Source organism: Electrona antarctica, assembly GCF_951216825.1.
Source record: "Electrona antarctica genome assembly, chromosome: 14".
NCBI classification, from domain to species: Eukaryota; Metazoa; Chordata; class Actinopteri; order Myctophiformes; family Myctophidae; genus Electrona; species Electrona antarctica.
Genome location: NC_136795.1, coordinates 2,378,346 through 2,400,472, shown reverse-complemented (window position 1 = coordinate 2,400,472; position 22,127 = coordinate 2,378,346). Strand labels below are relative to the sequence as shown.

Genomic DNA, 22,127 nt, shown 5'->3' with positions numbered 1-22,127 from the left:
ACAATGCCTGATATTACACACACTGCATGTATTAGTGCTGCACATTAATCAAACACACACTGCATGTATTAGTGCTGCACATTAATCGAACACACACTGCATGTATTAGTGCTGCTCATTAATCGAACACACACTGCATGTATTAGTGCTGCTCATTAATCGAACACACACTGCATGTATTAGTGCTGCACATTAATCGAACACACACTGCATGTATTAGTGCTGCACACTAATAGAACACACACTGCATGTATTAGTGCTGCTCATTAATCGAACACACACTGCATGTATTAGTGCTGCACATTAATCGAACACACACTGCATGTATTAGTGCTGCACACTAATAGAACACACACTGCATGTATTAGTGCTGCTCATTAATCGAACACACACTGCATGTATTAGTGCTGCTCATTAATCGAACACACACTGCATGTATTAGTGCTGCTCATTAATCGAACACACACTGCATGTATTAGTGCTGCACACTAATAGAACACACACTGCATGTATTAGTGCTGCTCATTAATAGAACACACACTGCATGTATTAGTGCTGCACACTAATAGAACACACACTAGGTGCTGCCACACTTATAGACGTTCACGGCTGTGCGCAGCTTCTTTTTCCGGGTTTTTAGACAGCTGGTGGATGGAACTTAAGCTCCACCTCCGCGGACGACTGCCGCGGAGGAGAGCGTTTCCGGGAATCTGGCCGTCGCGGCAGTCGTCCGCGGAGGTGGAGCTTAATTTCCATCCACCAGCTGTCTAAAAACCCGGAAAAAGCAGCTTCTGTCCGCGGCTGTCGGCCGTTTTGCGCGTAGGTGTGGAAACGCTGACTGCATGTATTAGTGCTGCTCATTAATCGAACACACACTGACCAAAGAAAGATCTCAATTCTTGTGGAGGAAAAATCGAGATTCACATTTGAGCAAGAATCGTGATACGTGCAGCACTAGCATGTACACTAGCATGTACTAGTGCCGCGCTATGAGCTTGTAGATCTGCTATTTTCCAATAGCTAAAGCATAACATAATGCTTAAAACACCAACAGGGGTTCCCGCCCAAAATGCATGAAAGTTTCTCTTGTAGCAAAAACATAAGAGTAACTAACTAGTGCTGCATGATTTTTGTTCAAATTTAGAAATGACATCTCATAGGTGTCTGAATCTAGATCGTTATCTTTCTTTTTTCCGATGAATTGTGCATCACTAAACTATAGCCAGCAGGCGTATGAAATATTATGACACCGATATGAGTCACCGTTGAAAATGTTAAAATGCTAATTAAACTCATTGTCACTATTAAACGTTTCTGTTCCAGACCCCAGATAGCAGTGAAGTTGCTAGTCCATAAAATCCATTCGCCGCAGGAATGGGAGGCTCTACAAGCTCTGACAGTAAGAATCCTGATCGACTGTACCATATGTATTTATGTTTAGATCAGAGGTTCTCAAACATTTTTTGTCTCAGATCACCCCTGTAAATTTCATCCACGGCACCACCTTGATTACATTGTTACTTATGTTCCGCCGTAGTCTGAAGACCCACCTTTCAGACTCCATCATGGCCCATAGCACTTATCCTAGCCACTTTTTAGACTTAGATAGCATTTGAAACAGACTTATAGCATGTCATGTAGACAGCACAATAATTGCATTGTATGTAGTCATAGCACATCATAGTACATATGTATAGCATAGTATAGTATATATGGATAGGTTATATGTATAGTGTCATTATATAGATATGTTCTAGTTACGTTCTTAGCTTGCGCATGTTTCATGATAAATGCTTTTATATATGTGATGTATTCCCATGCTTTTGTTCTTGCCTAATGTAAGTCGCTCTGGATTAAGAGCGTCTGCTAAATGCCTAAATTGTAAATTGTAATAGAACCTTGTCTTATATTAACGGTCGCTACGTAAATATGTAAATCTTTCCACCCTACAGTATGTCACGAGGAAAACGTGTTTTCATTAGGATAAATTGAAAATAACTTTTACACTTAAAATGTATATAACTTAAACTTAGTATATAACTTTATACTACTTCACCAACATTCACCAAAACACAACGCGTCACACCTGCTTTAGACGGATGCTAACTGTAGGTTCATTGTTTATCTGGTATTAAAGTTTTCCTCTATTTATGACTTTTGTCCTATTATGCTTATTCTGATTCTTCATCATGTGTAAGTCGCCCTGGAAAAGAGCTTCTTCTAAAACAGGGGTTCTCAACCCGTGGGTCGCGACCCCTCGTGGGGTCGCCAAATTATTTTAGGGGGTCCCCAAATTATTTTCGAAAAAAAAGAAGAAAAAAAAGATTTTTTTTAAATTTTATTTTCACGATTTTTCAAAAATAGCAGACCTACAAGCTCGTAGCGCGCCACTCGGTGGCGCGCTATGAGCTTGTAGATCTGCTATTTTTCAATAGCTAAATTATAACATAATGCTTAAAACACCAAAAGGGGTTCCCGCCCCAAAATGGGTTAAGGTTATTGTAGCAGTCAATTTATATTGGGGGTCGGGAGGGGGCGGGGCGGGGGTCCCGAGACGTTGCCAAAGCATTTCCGGGGGTCCCCGGCCAAAAACGTTGAGAACCCCTGTTCTAAAAGACTAAATTGTAAACCCTTTCTTTCTTTGCTTCCATTCCCCGTGCAGGTGTTGGAGGCGTGTATGAAGAACTGTGGCAGAAGGTTTCACAATGAAATCGGGAAGTACCGCTTCCTGAACGAGATGATCAAAGTGGTGTCTCCAAAGGTGTGTGTGTGTGTGTGTGTGTGTGTGTGTGTGTGTGTGTGTGTGTGTGTGTGTGTGTGTGTGTGTGTGTGTGTGTGTGTGTGTGTGTGTGTGTGTGTGTGTGTGTGTGTGTGTGTGTGTGTGTGTGTGTGTGTGTGTGTGTGTGTGTGTGTGTGTGTGTGTGTGTGCGCGCGCGTGTGCCTGCTTCTCTGCTGTACTATGGAGAGTGACTTCAGTCTTTGGAGAGGACAAGATTAATTCAGTTTGCTCCTCTCCACCAGCAGCACACAGTGGGCTCAGTTTGCTGGCCGAGCAGTGGCCATGGTGTCCAGTCCTGAATCTATTGAACGTAGAGACATTCAGTGTTTGGGGGCGACTGTGGCTCAAGAGGTAGAGCAGGTCGTCCAATGATCCATGGGTCGGCGGTTCGAATCCCGGCTCCTCCTGTCTACATGTCGAAGTGTCCTTGGGCAAGACACTGAACCCCAAATTGCTCCCGATGTGCTGGTTGGTACCTTGCATGGCTTCCGCCGCAATCGGTGTATGAATGTGTGTGTGAATGGGTGAATGTAATGCACATCTATGTAAAGCGCCTTGGATAAAGGCGCTATATAAATGCACCATTTACCATTTTGTTTGGGACCTCCTTGCATTCCCGTTCCTTTTCCCAGGGTGGTGTCTACTCCGTTCTCACAGTGCATGAAGTATTGTGATGAAGTATTGTGTTCTCAGTACAGTACAGAAGTATTAATGCATGACTTTTGAGGAATACGTCATATGGCAGCCAAGTATAGGATGATTAATTTTGTTTAGAGCACTAAATGTTGACATAAGACGCCATGTTGTGTCCGATATGAACGCAGCGGGCGCCCCTCACTTCACGCGGGTGTGATTATTGTGTTCTCAGTACATGGGCGACGGCGTTCCAGAGAAGGTGAAGACCAAGATCATAGAGATGCTGTACAGCTGGACGGTGGCGTTCCCTAACGAGGCCAAGATCGCCGAGGCCTACCAGACCCTGAGGAGACAGGGTGAGTACTACAGTACTATATACATGAGGCCTACCAGACCCTGAGGAGACAGGGTGAGTACTACAGTACTACAGACTACAGTACTACAGTACTATATACATGAGGCCTACCAGACCCTGAGGAGACAGGGTGAGTACTACAGTACTACAGACTACAGTACTATATACATGAGGCCTACCAGACCCTGAGGAGACAGGGTGAGTACTACAGTACTACAGACTACAGTACTATATACATGAGGCCTACCAGACCCTGAGGAGACAGGGTGAGTACTACAGTACTACAGACTACAGTACTACAGACTACAGTACTACAGTACTACAGACTACAGTACTATATACATGAGGCCTACCAGACCCTGAGGAGACAGGGTGAGTACTACAGTACTACAGACTACAGTACTACAGACTACAGTACTACAGTACTATATACATGAGGCCTACCAGACCCTGAGGAGACAGGGTGAGTACTACAGTACTACAGACTACAGTACTACAGTACTATATACATGAGGCCTACCAGACCCTGAGGAGACAGGGTGAGTACTACAGTACTACAGACTACAGTACTACAGTACTATATACATGAGGCCTACCAGACCCTGAGGAGACAGGGTGAGTACTACAGACTACAGTACTACAGACTACAGTACTACAGACTACAGTACTACAGTACTATATACATGAGGCCTACCAGACCCTGAGGAGACAGGGTGAGTACTACAGTACTACAGACTACAGTACTACAGTACTACATACATGAGGCCTACCAGACCCTGAGGAGACAGGGTGAGTACTACAGTACTACAGACTACAGTACTACAGACTACAGTACTACAGTACTACAGACTACAGTACTATATACATGAGGCCTACCAGACCCTGAGGAGACAGGGTGAGTACTACAGTACTACAGACTACAGTACTACAGTACTATATACATGAGGCCTACCAGACCCTGAGGAGACAGGGTGAGTACTACAGTACTACAGACTACAGTACTACAGACTACAGTACTACAGTACTACAGACTACAGTACTATATACATGAGGCCTACCAGACCCTGAGGAGACAGGGTGAGTACTACAGTACTACAGACTACAGTACTACAGTACTATATATATGAGGCCTACCAGACCCTGAGGAGACAGGGTGAGTACTACAGTACTACAGACTACAGTACTACAGACTACAGTACTACAGTACTACAGACTACAGTACTATATACATGAGGCCTACCAGACCCTGAGGAGACAGGGTGAGTACTACAGTACTACAGACTACAGTACTACAGTACTATATACATGAGGCCTACCAGACCCTGAGGAGACAGGGTGAGTACTACAGTACTACAGACTACAGTACTACAGTACTATATACATGAGGCCTACCAGACCCTGAGGAGACAGGGTGAGTACTACAGTACTACAGACTACAGTACTACAGTACTATATACATGAGGCCTACCAGACCCTGAGGAGACAGGGTGAGTACTACAGACTACAGTACTACAGTACTATATACATGAGGCCTACCAGACCCTGAGGAGACAGGGTGAGTACTACAGTACTACAGACTACAGTACTACAGTACTATATACATGAGGCCTACCAGACCCTGAGGAGACAGGGTGAGTACTACAGACTACAGTACTACAGTACTACAGTACTATACATGAGGCCTACCAGACCCTGAGGAGACAGGGTGAGTACTACAGTACTACAGACTACAGTACTACAGTACTATACATGAGGCCTACCAGACCCTGAGGAGACAGGGTGAGTACTACAGTACTACAGACTACAGTACTACAGTACTATATACATGAGGCCTACCAGACCCTGAGGAGACAGGGTGAGTACTACAGTACTACAGACTACAGTACTACAGTACTATATACATGAGGCCTACCAGACCCTGAGGAGACAGGGTGAGTACTACAGTACTACAGACTACAGTACTACAGTACTATATACATGAGGCCTACCAGACCCTGAGGAGACAGGGTGAGTACTACAGACTACAGTACTACAGTACTATATACATGAGGCCTACCAGACCCTGAGGAGACAGGGTGAGTACTACAGTACTACAGACTACAGTACTACAGTACTATATACATGAGGCCTACCAGACCCTGAGGAGACAGGGTGAGCAAATATATATACCTTTACGTTACTTCTAGGACAGTACCATAGGACAGTAAACTGGGAGAGATAGGAGAGATAACAGGCAAACGTTGAGCAAGATAACAATTCTTCTACATTCTCTAATTGTGTAGACTTCTGGTAAATTAAGTAATGGAGTTGTTTAACAATAATTTAACTCTTGAGAGCATAAAATGAAACCAAATGGAGCCGTAACTGTCCATTTGGTTTCATTTTACACTCAAGAGTTATAGAGATCTACTGTATAAGGGTCCATTTGGTTACCAACTCTATCATTTCGCTGGGGACCACCTGGAACCCCCTCAAGGACCACTGGTGGTCCCTGGACCACTGGTTGAGAACCACTGCTAAGTCTGCTATACAATAAATCAGTAACCCTGCGTCACCAGTCTTTAATAAATCAGTAACCCTGCGTCACCAGTCTAATAAATCAGTAACCCTGCGTCACCAGTCTTTAATAAATCAGTAACCCTGCGTCACCAGTCTAATAAATCAGTAACCCTGCGTCACCAGTCTTTAATAAATCAGTAACCCTGCGTCACCAGTCTTTATAAATCAGTAACCCTGCGTCACCAGTCTTTAATAAATCAGTAACCCTGCGTCACCAGTCTAATAAATCAGTAACCCTGCGTCACCAGTCTAATAAATCAGTAACCCTGCGTCACCAGTCTAATAAATCAGTAACCCTGCGTCACCAGTCTAATAAATCAGTAACCCTGCGTCACCAGTCTAATAAATCAGTAACCCTGCGTCACCAGTCTTTAATAAATCAGTAACCCTGCGTCACCAGTCTAATAAATCAGTAACCCTGCGTCACCAGTCTAATAAATCAGTAACCCTGCGTCACCAGTCTAATAAATCAGTAACCCTGCGTCACCAGTCTTTATAAATCAGTAACCCTGCGTCACCAGTCTAATAAATCAGTAACCCTGCGTCACCAGTCTTTATAAATCAGTAACCCTGCGTCACCAGTCTAATAAATCAGTAACCCTGCGTCACCAGTCTAATAAATCAGTAACCCTGCGTCACCAGTCTTTAATAAATCAGTAACCCTGCGTCACCAGTCTTTATAAATCAGTAACCCTGCGTCACCAGTCTTTAATAAATCAGTAACCCTGCGTCACCAGTCTAATAAATCAGTAACCCTGCGTCACCAGTCTTTAATAAATCAGTAACCCTGCGTCACCAGTCTAATAAATCAGTAACCCTGCATCACCAGTCTAATAAATCAGTAACCCTGCGTCACCAGTCTAATAAATCAGTAACCCTGTGTCACCAGTCTAATAAATCAGTAACCCTGCATCACCAGTCTAATAAATCAGTAACCCTGCGTCACCAGTCTTTAATAAATCAGTAACCCTGCGTCACCAGTCTAATAAATCAGTAACCCTGCGTCACCAGTCTTTAATAAATCAGTAACCCTGCGTCACCAGTCTTTAATAAATCAGTAACCCTGCGTCACCAGTCTTTAATAAATCAGTAACCCTGCGTCACCAGTCTTTAATAAATCAGTAACCCTGCGTCACCAGTCTAATAAATGAGTAACCCTGCGTCACCAGTCTAATAAATCAGTAACCCTGCGTCACCAGTCTTTAATAAATCAGTAACCCTGCGTCACCAGTCTAATAAATCAGTAACCCTGCGTCACCAGTCTTTATAAATCAGTAACCCTGCGTCACCAGTCTTTAATAAATCAGTAACCCTGCGTCACCAGTCTTTAATAAATCAGTAACCCTGCGTCACCAGTCTAATAAATCAGTAACCCTGCGTCACCAGTCTTTATAAATCAGTAACCCTGCGTCACCAGTCTAATAAATCAGTAACCCTGCGTCACCAGTCTTTATAAATCAGTAACCCTGCGTCACCAGTCTTTATAAATCAGTAACCCTGCGTCACCAGTCTAATAAATCAGTAACCCTGCGTCACCAGTCTAATAAATCAGTAACCCTGCGTCACCAGTCTAATAAATCAGTAACCCTGCGTCACCAGTCTTTAATAAATCAGTAACCCTGCGTCACCAGTCTAATAAATCAGTAACCCTGCGTCACCAGTCTTTAATAAATCAGTAACCCTGCGTCACCAGTCTAATAAATCAGTAACCCTGCGTCACCAGTCTTTAATAAATCAGTAACCCTGCGTCACCAGTCTAATAAATCAGTAACCCTGCGTCACCAGTCTAATAAATCAGTAACCCTGCGTCACCAGTCTAATAAATCAGTAACCCTGCGTCACCAGTCTAATAAATCAGTAACCCTGCGTCACCAGTCTAATAAATCAGTAACCCTGCGTCACCAGTCTTTAATAAATCAGTAACCCTGCGTCACCAGTCTTTAATAAATCAGTAACCCTGCGTCACCAGTCTTTAATAAATCAGTAACCCTGCGTCACCAGTCTTTAATAAATCAGTAACCCTGCGTCACCAGTCTAATAAATCAGTAACCCTGCGTCACCAGTCTAATAAATCAGTAACCCTGCGTCACCAGTCTAATAAATCAGTAACCCTGTGTCACCAGTCTAATAAATCAGTAACCCTGCATCACCAGTCTAATAAATCAGTAACCCTGCGTCACCAGTCTTTAATAAATCAGTAACCCTGCGTCACCAGTCTAATAAATCAGTAACCCTGCATCACCAGTCTAATAAATCAGTAACCCTGCGTCACCAGTCTAATAAATCAGTAACCCTGTGTCACCAGTCTAATAAATCAGTAACCCTGCATCACCAGTCTAATAAATCAGTAACCCTGCGTCACCAGTCTTTAATAAATCAGTAACCCTGCGTCACCAGTCTAATAAATCAGTAACCCTGCGTCACCAGTCTTTAATAAATCAGTAACCCTGCGTCACCAGTCTTTAATAAATCAGTAACCCTGCGTCACCAGTCTAATAAATGAGTAACCCTGCGTCACCAGTCTAATAAATCAGTAACCCTGCATCACCAGTCTTTAATAAATCAGTAACCCTGCGTCACCAGTCTAATAAATCAGTAACCCTGCGTCACCAGTCTTTATAAATCAGTAACCCTGCGTCACCAGTCTTTAATAAATCAGTAACCCTGCGTCACCAGTCTTTAATAAATCAGTAACCCTGCGTCACCAGTCTAATAAATCAGTAACCCTGCGTCACCAGTCTTTATAAATCAGTAACCCTGCGTCACCAGTCTAATAAATCAGTAACCCTGCGTCACCAGTCTTTATAAATCAGTAACCCTGCGTCACCAGTCTTTATAAATCAGTAACCCTGCGTCACCAGTCTTTATAAATCAGTAACCCTGCGTCACCAGTCTAATAAATCAGTAACCCTGCGTCACCAGTCTAATAAATCAGTAACCCTGCGTCACCAGTCTTTAATAAATCAGTAACCCTGCGTCACCAGTCTTTAATAAATCAGTAACCCTGCGTCACCAGTCTTTAATAAATCAGTAACCCTGCGTCACCAGTCTTTATAAATCAGTAACCCTGCGTCACCAGTCTAATAAATCAGTAACCCTGCGTCACCAGTCTAATAAATCAGTAACCCTGCGTCACCAGTCTTTAATAAATCAGTAACCCTGCGTCACCAGTCTTTAATAAATCAGTAACCCTGCGTCACCAGTCTTTATAAATCAGTAACCCTGCGTCACCAGTCTAATAAATCAGTAACCCTGCGTCACCAGTCTAATAAATCAGTAACCCTGCGTCACCAGTCTAATAAATCAGTAACCCTGCGTCACCAGTCTAATAAATCAGTAACCCTGCGTCACCAGTCTAATAAATCAGTAACCCTGCGTCACCAGTCTTTACACTACCCAGGAAAGTCTGGTATTCGTTCTAAAACTGAGAACGACGATGAAAACTACGCTGATGCTTCCTGTCATGTGTTCCGGCCGCCTGATGGCGTGAAGTTATTTCCGCTCTGGACCGGATCAGAAAATCAAAAATGGAATTGACTAAAGAAATGTAATAAATCACTGAGGCCTAGCAGGCGCTCAGAAGACAGGGTGTGTCGTCATCAACACCCTAAGGCTGCCTGTAACGTATGGCAAACGGAAAATAACTTCGGCTTCGGAAGGGAAAAGGTGTTTCACTGCCTCAGAACTCTGTTCTGAGCTCTGAATGCTAGAGAGGGGGCATTACCGGACGAAACCTGGGACTTTATTTGTCCCAGGCGGCCTCCCTACCATTTCATCTGTGTACGCCTACGAGTACTAGATAGCATCAGTACATACATTTAGTTCCTTGAACTTCCTCCCCCCCCCCTCTCTGGTCTGGTGACCAGCGACCCAGATCGCCTCCCCCAGTCCAAACATTTAGTTCCATCCCCTCTCTGACAGGTCTGATGACCAGCGACCCCCAGTCCAAACATTAATTCCCTCCCCCTCTCTGACAGGTCTGGTGACCAGCGACCCAGATCGCCTCCCCCAGTCCAAACATTTAGTTCCATCCCCTCTCTGACAGGTCTGATGACCAGCGACCCCCAGTCCAAACATTAATTCCCTCCCCCTCTCCGACAGGTCTGGTGACCAGCGACCCCCAGTCCAAACATTAATTCCCTCCCCCTCTCCGACAGGTCTGGTGACCAGCGACCCCCAGTCCAAACATTAATTCCCTCCCCCTCTCCGACAGGTCTGGTGACCAGCGACCCAGAGTTACCGCTGGACAAGACCCTGATCCCCTCCCCCCCGACGCGACCCAAGAACCCTGTGTTCGACAACGAGGACATGGGCAAGGTGAGCTTCCTCTTTAATGTCCAAGGGGTTCATAATGAATGCAGAACGTTGTCAAATGCATTCTACTACACCAGTCGTCCCGACGTCCCGAATAATAGTTATTTCAAGCTCTGGATATTCTGTGCATAATTCACTCACAAGCAGCCAGCGGCAGATCTGCATGGGAGCTGCATGTAGAAAGCAGATCCTTGTGTACACATGACCTAGCTCTGCAATGATTAAAATGATACATTAATATGAAGCATCCCAATATTGAAATGATGTTGAAATAGCAAACTTGCTGAACGGGTATCAGAATAGTGTAATATTTGGGGCCAGCCGTAGGGTGACCAGATCCCAACTAACCAGATGTGGGACAAAGAGTGTGTTTGTGTGGGACAATGTGGGACACATGCGGGGTTGTGTCTAGCCCGTCTCCGGACCCCCCGGGTTGAGCTCCTTTGGACCCCTAACCCATAGGGGTCCAAAGGAGCTCAACCCGGGGGGTCCGGAGACGGGCTAGGTTGTGTCGTGCGCGTGAATAATGTGTATACGAAAAAAAAATAATAACTAATTTCTATTCCTCAATTAGACATTTCTATTCTGCCCCTCACATAGCATATCTATGCTTTGCCATCTGGTTGATTCAGTAGCACATAATAGGACTATGATGATAATAACTATAATAGAACTACTATGCAAATAAAATAAACTTAACAGAAATGCATTTAAATGAACTATTATTGGACAAACAGGACAATAGACCAACCAATACACAATACACCAACCAACCAATACAACTGGACAATACACCAACAAAACAACTGGGAAAAAATACACCAACCAACCAACCAATACAACTGGACAATTCACCAACCAACCAACGAACCAACCAACCAACCAAGGGGCTTTTATTTGATTGTGAAGGCATGAATTAGCCTACAACCAATAAGGAACCAATAAATAAATGTTTACTTTATCAAAGTATCCTCCTCCTAACAAAGCCAAGTACTGCAAATTATTTTGAAATTATACAGGTAAAATAAATACAAGATAAAATAAAATAAAATTGGTCAGCATTGGAGGCAACTCATAATAAATTAAATTGTAAACACACTTCTCCACCATAGCAGCACAGCCAGGATATACACTTTGTAAGTGTGTTTAGGTGTTTATGTGGTAAACACTAGTTAGTTCAGCTGCTGTTACCTTTTCTTCTTGTTTTGGTTTTAGTACAAACGTGTCCAATGGACACGTTTGTACTAAAACGTGTCCATGCACCGTGAAGCCTCCTTTTGATCAACACGTTGCTTCACGTCGTTATTCACCTCCTCCGTGTGTCACTGAGAAACAACTCTAATTACAAATGTCACAGAAGACTCTTTCAATATGCCTTGAACTGCATGGCTTCTTCACCCACGGATAAATAGTTTCCCTGTGCTTGTTGTAACTGCACTTCATTTTCTTCCCCTTTCTCCTCCATGTTTTAGCTAAGACGCTAACTCGTTGTACTGTGTTTCGTGCGTTGTTTTGTTTTGGTGGGTGTTCACTAAACTATCCGCACCGCATTGATTTGATTTCCCCCTCTCTGCCCGGCTGTTTGATTGACAGCCAATCCTACCTACCTACACACACACACACACACAGTCACGGCCCGCCCCCTGGCCCTGTCATGACAGCCTCCGCAGCTCCGCTGCTCTCCCACAGACCCACAGATAAAGCGCACATTTGAAAACCGGAGCCTGTCTATCATAATGCGGGACAACGTCTCAATTTGCGGGACGCATGAAAAGTCATTGAAATGCGGGACAATCCCGCACAAATCAGGACATCTGGTCACCCTAGCCAGCCGTCGTGTTTAATATAAGGTGAAGGTTCCTGGTTCGATCCCCGGCAGCTCTTAGCTCTGTGCTGAAGTGTCCTTGAGCACGACACTGAACCATGGCTGAAGTGTCCTTGAACACGACACTGAACCATGGCTGAAGTGTCCTTGAGCACGACACTGAACCATGGCTGAAGTGTCCTTGAGCACAACACTGAACCATGGCTGAAGTGTCCTTGAGCACGACACTGAACCATGGCTGAAGTGTCCTTGAGCACAACACTGAACCATGGTTGAAGTGTCCTTGAGCACGACACTGAACCATGGCTGAAGTGTCCTTGAGCACAACACTGAACCATGGTTGAAGTGTCCTTGAGCACGACACTGAACCATGGTTGAAGTGTCCTTGAACACGACACTGAACCATGGCTGAAGTGTCCTTGAGCACGACACTGAACCATGGCTGAAGTGTCCTTGAGCACAACACTGAACCATGGTTGAAGTGTCCTTGAGCACGACACTGAACCATGGTTGAAGTGTACTTGAGCACGACACTGAACCATGGCTGAAGTGTCCTTGAATACGACACTGAACCATGGTTGAAGTGTCCTTGAACACGACACTGAACCATGGTTGAAGTGTCCTTGAATACGACACTGAACCATGGTTGAAGTGTCCTTGAACACGACACTGAACCATGGTTGAAGTGTCCTTGAACACGACACTGAACCATGGTTGAAGTGTCCTTGAACACGACACTGAACCATGGTTGAAGTGTCCTTGAACACGACACTGAACCATGGTTGAAGTGTCCTTGAACACGACACTGAACCATGGTTGAAGGGTCCTTGAGCACGACACTGAACCATGGTTGCCGATTTACATTTCTGATGGTGGGTTCTCAGAACTGCTGAGTGAATGTAATGCACATTGATTGCAAAGTGCTTTGGGGAAGGAACATACAGAAATCCTTTAGAAATAAATTGACCGTTGTTTTGTGTGTGTGCATGTGTGTGTGTGTGTGCGTGCGCGTGTTCCACAGCTTCTGGCAGAGCTGCTGAGGAGTAAGAACCCAGAGGACCTGCAGGAAGCCAACCGGCTGATCAAGAACATGGTGAAAGAGGTGAGACAGACACGCCTCTTTCACCACACAGTATAAGTGATATAATACTTGATCTGATTGGTTGAGACAGCCTTCTAGCCGTGGTTCAAACGAGCACCACTCCACACCTAATCAAAACAAAGAATTCAGCTGCTCTGTTCTCCCAGAGCGCAGCAAACTCGGTGGCTATAGGCTAGCTAGTTTCTTGGGACATTTGTGGTCGTAGTGACTACGTCTGTCATTAACCCATTTTGGGAGGGAACCCCTGTTGGTGTTTTAAGCATTATGTTCTACTTTAGCTATTGAAAAATAGCAGATCTACAAGCTTGTAGCGCGGCACCGAGTGGCGCGATACGAGCTTGTAGGTCTGCTATTTTTGAAAAGTCGGGAAGTCGTGTGGCGCAAATCTTTGAATATATAGAGCGAACATTTTTAACTAAAATATTGGCTTCTGGGGGGTCCCTAGGACAACATATTTTCAGATGGGGGTCTGCGGCCAAATACAGATAATTCTGGGGGTCCTTTACATGAAAAAGGTTGAGCACCACTGACAAAGAAACATGGGTTTTTCAGGAAAATGTATGGGAATACATCACATATATAAAATGCATTTATCAAGAAACATGCGTAAGCTAAGAACGTAACTAGAACATATCTATATAATGACACTATACATATTAACTATACATATATACTATACTATGCTATACATATGTAGGCTACTATGATGTGCTATGACTATATACAATGCAATTATTGTGCTGTCTACATGACATGCTATAAGTCTGTTTCAAATGCTATCTAAGTCTAAAAAGTGCTATCTAAGGGGGTAGGATAAGTGCTATGGGCCATGATGGAGTCTGAAAAGGTGGGTCTTCAGACTACGGCGGAAGATTGGGAGTGATATATTGGGTGTATAATATGCACCCAATAAAAAACATCTAATGCAGTCCAGTACAACACGTACACAACATAATGACAAGGAGGTGTTTACTCTGTCAAGAAACATTGACCAACATTGTCAAATCAAAACGTATACTGTATGTCCAATTGTCCATTCATTGCACCAGGGCCTAGTGCATGGAAATATAGTATACACATTTGACATTTTTGGTGTTCCCCGATATTTCCAGCTGGTGCGCCTACAAATGATTGTTGCATGTTTATTTCAGCTCACTCACTACTCTTTATCTGTCATCTCCATGTTGTCCCGTGTAGTGTGCTCCTTATTATGTACAGTGGCTGTTTTCCTGCTAGAGAACTTGAACTCGTTGTGCTTTTATAAATGTCCTCAGGGTACCAGGCGTCTGCTAACATGCCTGAAATAGAAGTCAAGTGGCTGTGGTTTCATGTAGTAGCAGTGGTTATTTAATATTATACTGTTTAGACTTACGGTGGGTTCTTGGTTTACCCATGATTCTAGATTACTATTTCTACGCATTTGGTGTATTACCACTCACACCTTGTGTTTACCTTGCTTTACTGTAAATCACAGATTAAGAGCGTCTGCTAAATGCCTAAATTGAGAATTGCAATTCCAAATTGACTTTGATCAACACTTAAAAATAGCAGATGTACAATCTTGCATGGCATGAGGTTACGAGCTTGTTTGTTTTGTGGCTTTCGCCTTTATTTTATATTTGTTATGGAGGGATATAAAGTCTGACAGGAAATGGGGGGTGACATGCAGTAAAGGCCGTCGGGATCGGGAGTCGAACCCGCGGCACACTGCCAGACTGGATTACCAGCCAAGGTGCCTGGACCGCTGAGCCACGGCCCAGGCCATTAAACATGTTTTTAACGTGTCTCTACTCTCTGCCCAGGACGAGGTGCGCGTGCAGATAGTTAACTATATTAAACATGTTTTAAACACGTGTGTGACTAACAGGACGAGGTGCGCGTGCAGATAGTTAACTATATTAAACATGTTTTAAACACGTGTGTGACTAACAGGACGAGGTGCGCGTGCAGAAGGTGACGAAGCGTCTCCACACCCTGGAGGAGGTGAACATCAACGTGAAGCTGCTGACGGAGATGCTGTCGCATTACGACCGCCACGCCTCCACCCAGTCCGACCGAGAGATCATCAAGGTGCGTGACCCAAACGGCAATAGCTTATTTTTTGTGTTTTTGCTTTTATTTATCTGTTTCTCTTTGTCTTGTTCTGTTTCCTGTTTTTAACCTGTACAGTACTTTGGTGGACCATTGGTCGTTGTAACATGTGCTCTATAAATAAAGTTGTATGTAGTCATAGCACTTCATAGTATATATGTACAGCATAGTATAGCATATATGTATAGTTTATATGTATAGTGTCATTATATAGATATGTTCTAGTTATAGTTTATATGTATAGTGTCATTATATAGATATGTTCTAGTCACGTTCTTAGCTTACGCATGTTTCGCGATAAATGTATTTTACATATGTGATGTATTCCCATGTTTTTGTTCTTGCTTAATGTAAGTCGCTCTGGATTAAGAGCGTCTGCTAAATGCCTAAATTGTAAATTGTAAATTGTAAAGTTTGAGTTGAGCTTTCTGACGCAGAGGAATTCATTTTAACCCATTCAGTACGGGAACCCCTTTTGGTGTTTTAAGCATTACTTTGTACTTTAGCTGTTGAAAAATAGCAGATCTACAAGCTCATAGCGCGGCACCGAGTGCCGCACTATGAGCTTGTAGGTCTGCTATTTTTGAGGGGGGGGGGGGGTCCCTGGAACAACATATTTTGAGATTCGGGTCCGCGGCCAAATACGGAAAATTCTGGGGCTCCGTGACATGAAATAGTTTGAGAACGACTGACATGGAAACATAGGATTTTTCAGAAAACGTGTCAGGATTTAGACGACATTTTTAGAATTGTCCTCGGGTCTAAATGGTCCAACATGGCCAGGGCCCAGGTCTAAAAAGTGTGTTTTTGTCTGTCAGGACCTGTACGAGCGCTGTGACAAGCTGAGACGCAGCACCTTCAAGATGGCCACGGAGACGGAGGACAACGACACCAATCTGGGTGAGAACACGAGAGACGGGCGCTCCCTCCCTCCCTCCCTCCCTCCCTCCCTCCCTCCCTCCCTCCCACGAGAGACGGGCGCTCCCTCCCTCCCTCCCTCCCTCCCTCCCTCCCTCCCTCCCTCCCTCCCACGAGAGACGGGCGCTCCCTCCCTCCCTCCCTCCCCGCGTCATCTCTTCAGGTCCACTCACACTCTCACACATCTGCTCCAAGCCTAACGGCCAGTCAGAACATCTGCTCCAAGCCTAACGGCCAGTCAGAACATCTGCTCCAAGCCTAACGGCCAGTCAGAACATCTGCTCCAAGCCTCACGGCCAGTCAGAACACATCTGCTCCAAGCCTAACGGCCAGTCAGAACATCTGCTCCAAGCCTAACGGCCAGTCAGAACATCTGCTCCAAGCCTAACGGCCAGTCAGAACACATCTGCTCCAAGCCTAACGGCCAGTCAGAACATCTGCTCCAAGCCTAACGGCCAGTCAGAACATCTGCTCCAAGCCTAACGGCCAGTCAGAACACATCTGCTCCAAGCCTAACGGCCAGTCAGAACATCTGCTCCAAGCCTCACGGCCAGTCAGAACACATCTGCTCCAAGCCTAACGGCCAGTCAGAACATCTGCTCCAAGCCTAACGGCCAGTCAGAACATCTGCTCCAAGCCTAACGGCCAGTCAGAACACATCTGCTCCAAGCCTAACGGCCAGTCAGAACACATCTGCTCCAAGCCTCACGGCCAGTCAGAACACATCTGCTCCAAGCCTAACGGCCAGTCAGAACACATCTGCTCCAAGCCTAACGGCCAGTCAGAACATCTGCTCCAAGCCTCACGGCCAGTCAGAACACATCTGCTCCAAGCCTAACGGCCAGTCAGAACACATCTGCTCCAAGCCTAACGGCCAGTCAGAACACATCTGCTCCAAGCCTAACGGCCAGTCAGAACACATCTGCTCCAAGCCTAACGGCCAGTCAGAACACATCTGCTCCAAGCCTCACGGCCAGTCAGAACACATCTGCTCCAAGCCTAACGGCCAGTCAGAACACATCTGCTCCAAGCCTCACGGCCAGTCAGAACACATCTGCTCCAAGCCTCACGGCCAGTCAGAACACATCTGCTCCAAGCCTCACGGCCAGTCAGAACACATCTGCTCCAAGCCTCACGGCCAGTCAGAACACATCTGCTCCAAGCCTAACGGCCAGTCAGAACACATCTGCTCCCAGCCTCACGGCCAGTCAGAACACATCTGCTCCAAGCCTCACGGCCAGTCAGAACACATCTGCTCCCAGCATCACGGCCAGTCAGAACACATCTGCTCCCAGCCTCACGGCCAGTCAGAACACATCTGCTCCAAGCCTCACGGCCAGTCAGAACACATCTGCTCCCAGCCTCACGGCCAGTCAGAACACATCTGCTCCAAGCCTCACGGCCAGTCAGAACACATCTGCTCCAAGCCTCACGGCCAGTCAGAACACATCTGCTCCAAGCCTCACGGCCAGTCAGAACACATCTGCTCCCAGCCTCACGGCCAGTCAGAACACATCTGCTCCCAGCCTCACGGCCAGTCAGAACACATCTGCTCCAAGCCTCACGGCCAGTCAGAACACATCTGCTCCAAGCCTAACGGCCAGTCAGAACACATCTGCTCCAAGCCTAACGGCCAGTCAGAACACATCTGCTCCAAGCCTAACGGCCAGTCAGAACACATCTGCTCCAAGCCTCACGGCCAGTCAGAACACATCTGCTCCAAGCCTCACGGCCAGTCAGAACACATCTGCTCCAAGCCTCACGGCCAGTCAGAACACATCTGCTCCAAGCCTAACGGCCAGTCAGAACACATCTGCTCCAAGCCTAACGGCCAGTCAGAACACATCTGCTCCAAGCCTAACGGCCAGTCAGAACACATCTGCTCCAAGCCTAACGGCCAGTCAGAACACATCTGCTCCAAGCCTAACGGCCAGTCAGAACACATCTGCTCCAAGCCTAACGGCCAGTCAGAACACATCTGCTCCAAGCCTAACGGCCAGTCAGTACACATCTGCTCCAAGCCTCACGGCCAGTCAGAACACATCTGCTCCAAGCCTCACGGCCAGTCAGAACACATCTGCTCCAAGCCTCACGGCCAGTCAGAACACATCTGCTCCAAGCCTCACGGCCAGTCAGAACACATCTGCTCCAAGCCTAACGGCCAGTCAGAACACATCTGCTCCAAGCCTAACGGCCAGTCAGAACACATCTGCTCCAAGCCTAACGGCCAGTCAGAACACATCTGCTCCAAGCCTAACGGCCAGTCAGTACACATCTGCTCCAAGCCTAACGGCCAGTCAGAACACATCTGCTCCAAGCCTAACGGCCAGTCAGTACACATCTGCTCCAAGCCTAACGGCCAGTCAGAACACATCTGCTCCAAGCCTAACGGCCAGTCAGTACACAACTGCTCCAAGCCTAACGGCCAGTCAGTACACATCTGCTCCAAGCCTAACGGCCAGTCAGAACACATCTGCTCCAAACCTAACGGCCAGTCAGAACACATCTGCTCCAAGCCTAACGGCCAGTCAGTACACATCTGCTCCAAGCCTAACGGCCAGTCAGTACACATCTGCTCCAAGCCTCACGGCCAGTCAGAACACATCTGCTCCAAGCCTCACGGCCAGTCAGAACACATCTGCTCCAAGCCTCACGGCCAGTCAGAACACATCTGCTCCAAGCCTAACGGCCAGTCAGAACACATCTGCTCCCAGCCTCACGGCCAGTCAGAACACATCTGCTCCAAGCCTCACGGCCAGTCAGAACACATCTGCTCCCAGCATCACGGCCAGTCAGAACACATCTGCTCCCAGCCTCACGGCCAGTCAGAACACATCTGCTCCAAGCCTCACGGCCAGTCAGAACACATCTGCTCCCAGCCTCACGGCCAGTCAGAACACATCTGCTCCAAGCCTCACGGCCAGTCAGAACACATCTGCTCCAAGCCTCACGGCCAGTCAGAACACATCTGCTCCAAGCCTCACGGCCAGTCAGAACACATCTGCTCCCAGCCTCACGGCCAGTCAGAACACATCTGCTCCCAGCCTCACGGCCAGTCAGAACACATCTGCTCCAAGCCTCACGGCCAGTCAGAACACATCTGCTCCAAGCCTAACGGCCAGTCAGAACACATCTGCTCCAAGCCTAACGGCCAGTCAGAACACATCTGCTCCAAGCCTAACGGCCAGTCAGAACACATCTGCTCCAAGCCTCACGGCCAGTCAGAACACATCTGCTCCAAGCCTCACGGCCAGTCAGAACACATCTGCTCCAAGCCTCACGGCCAGTCAGAACACATCTGCTCCAAGCCTAACGGCCAGTCAGAACACATCTGCTCCAAGCCTAACGGCCAGTCAGAACACATCTGCTCCAAGCCTAACGGCCAGTCAGAACACATCTGCTCCAAGCCTAACGGCCAGTCAGAACACATCTGCTCCAAGCCTAACGGCCAGTCAGAACACATCTGCTCCAAGCCTAACGGCCAGTCAGAACACATCTGCTCCAAGCCTAACGGCCAGTCAGTACACATCTGCTCCAAGCCTCACGGCCAGTCAGAACACATCTGCTCCAAGCCTCACGGCCAGTCAGAACACATCTGCTCCAAGCCTCACGGCCAGTCAGAACACATCTGCTCCAAGCCTCACGGCCAGTCAGAACACATCTGCTCCAAGCCTAACGGCCAGTCAGAACACATCTGCTCCAGTACACATCAGTACACATCTGCTCCAAGCCTAACGGCCAGTCAGAACACATCTGCTCCAAGCCTAACGGCCAGTCAGTACACAACTGCTCCAAGCCTAACGGCCAGTCAGTACACATCTGCTCCAAGCCTAACGGCCAGTCAGAACACATCTGCTCCAAGCCTAACGGCCAGTCAGAACACATCTGCTCCAAGCCTAACGGCCAGTCAGTACACATCTGCTCCAAGCCTAACGGCCAGTCAGTACACATCTGCTCCAAGCCTAACGGCCAGTCAGTACACATCTGCTCCAAGCCTCACGGCCAGTCAGAACACATCTGCTCCAAGCCTCACGGCCAGTCAGAACACATCTGCTCCAAGCCTAACGGCCAGTCAGAACACATCTGCTCCCAGCCTCACGGCCAGTCAGTACACATCTGCTCCAAGCCTAACGGCCAGTCAGAACACATCTGCTCCAAGCCTAACGGCCAGTCAGTACACATCTGCTCCAAGCCTAACGGCCAGTCAGAACACATCTGCTCCAAGCCTCACGGCCAGTCAGAACACATCTGCTCCAAGCCTAACGGCCAGTCAGAACACATCTGCTCCAAGCCTAACGGCCAGTCAGAACACATCTGCTCCAAGCCTAACGGCCAGTCAGAACACATCTGCTCCAAGCCTAACGGCCAGTCAGAACACATCTGCTCCAAGCCTAACGGCCAGTCAGTACACATCTGCTCCAAGCCTAACGGCCAGTCAGAACACATCTGCTCCAAGCCTCACGGCCAGTCAGAACACATCTGCTCCAAGCCTAACGGCCAGTCAGAACACATCTGCTCCAAGCCCTCACGGCCAGTCAGAACACATCTGCTCCAAGCCTAACGGCCAGTCAGAACACATCTGCTCCAAGCCTAACGGCCAGTCAGAACATACACATCTGCTCCAAGCCTAACGGCCAGTCAGAACATGCTCCTTCTGACGTCGGTGTTCGGACAGGCTTTCCCAACTATACGGTACAATTTACAATTTACAATTTAGGCATTTAGCAGACGCTCTTAACCCATTCAGGCCTGACGTCGAAATTAAAAAAAAAGTTTTCTAAATCATGACAATTTTCGGAAAGATTTGAGGCACATTTTAACGATTAAAAAAAAATAGCAGACCTACAAGTTCATAGCGCGCCACTCGGTGGCGCGCTATGAGCTTGTAGATCTGCTATTTTTCAAATAGCTAAATTATAAACATAATGTTTAAAACGCTAACCGCTAACGTGACGTGACATGGATGCGTTCCAGGTAGTTACGGTAGTTTGGAGAGAGTCAGGACATCTGGGCGTGAGGAAAGGTTCTGAAACCGGCCAATCGGAATCAATTTGTAGTTACATGACCTCCTGTAGCGTCAAAGGCCCTATAATGTGGGCTACTGGTTGTCGATGCAGAGAATCATGTTTATAGTAAGAGAGAAATCTATGCAAATCTGGGAACTAAATCGTTACCAAGACATTTCTTCACCAATGTGTTTCTAAAGGTGTCTAATAACATGTACTAAAGTTTGAAATTCAACTCCCGTGGGAAATTGAGTTATTAGCATAATATGCATAATATGCCCATAACATCCTATATAAGGCAAAAAAGTCCAAATTTCATCATTCTTTAAGTAACATATGAAACTAGGGTGTTTGCATGATTCTGAATCCATTCCAAGCATTAGTTTTGCACAAAAACACTCCTTGGGAGGAAAACGGCCACACAAACGTGATGAGGTCAGCACATTTGGTCAACTGGATATGGCCTAATTTAGCCCAAGGAGTGTTTTTTGTGCAAAACTAATGCTTGGAATGGATTCAGAATCATGCAATCACCCTAGTTT

At 46.4% G+C, this 22,127-nt stretch overlaps 1 protein-coding gene across 1 annotated transcript in view; it reads left to right on the top strand.

Moving 5' to 3' along the window:
- The window catches only part of LOC306936280 (ADP-ribosylation factor-binding protein GGA3-like), a 42,809-nt gene that overhangs the window by 1,825 nt on the left and 18,857 nt on the right, over positions 1-22,127 (top strand). The window contains exons 3-9 of the mRNA XM_079519769.1: positions 1,324-1,399; positions 2,663-2,761; positions 3,648-3,771; positions 10,543-10,646; positions 13,490-13,570; positions 15,503-15,640; positions 16,480-16,561. Coding sequence (XP_079375895.1) covers positions 1,324-1,399; positions 2,663-2,761; positions 3,648-3,771; positions 10,543-10,646; positions 13,490-13,570; positions 15,503-15,640; positions 16,480-16,561 — 704 coding nt within the window. The remainder of the gene's footprint in view (positions 1-1,323; positions 1,400-2,662; positions 2,762-3,647; positions 3,772-10,542; positions 10,647-13,489; positions 13,571-15,502; positions 15,641-16,479; positions 16,562-22,127) is intronic.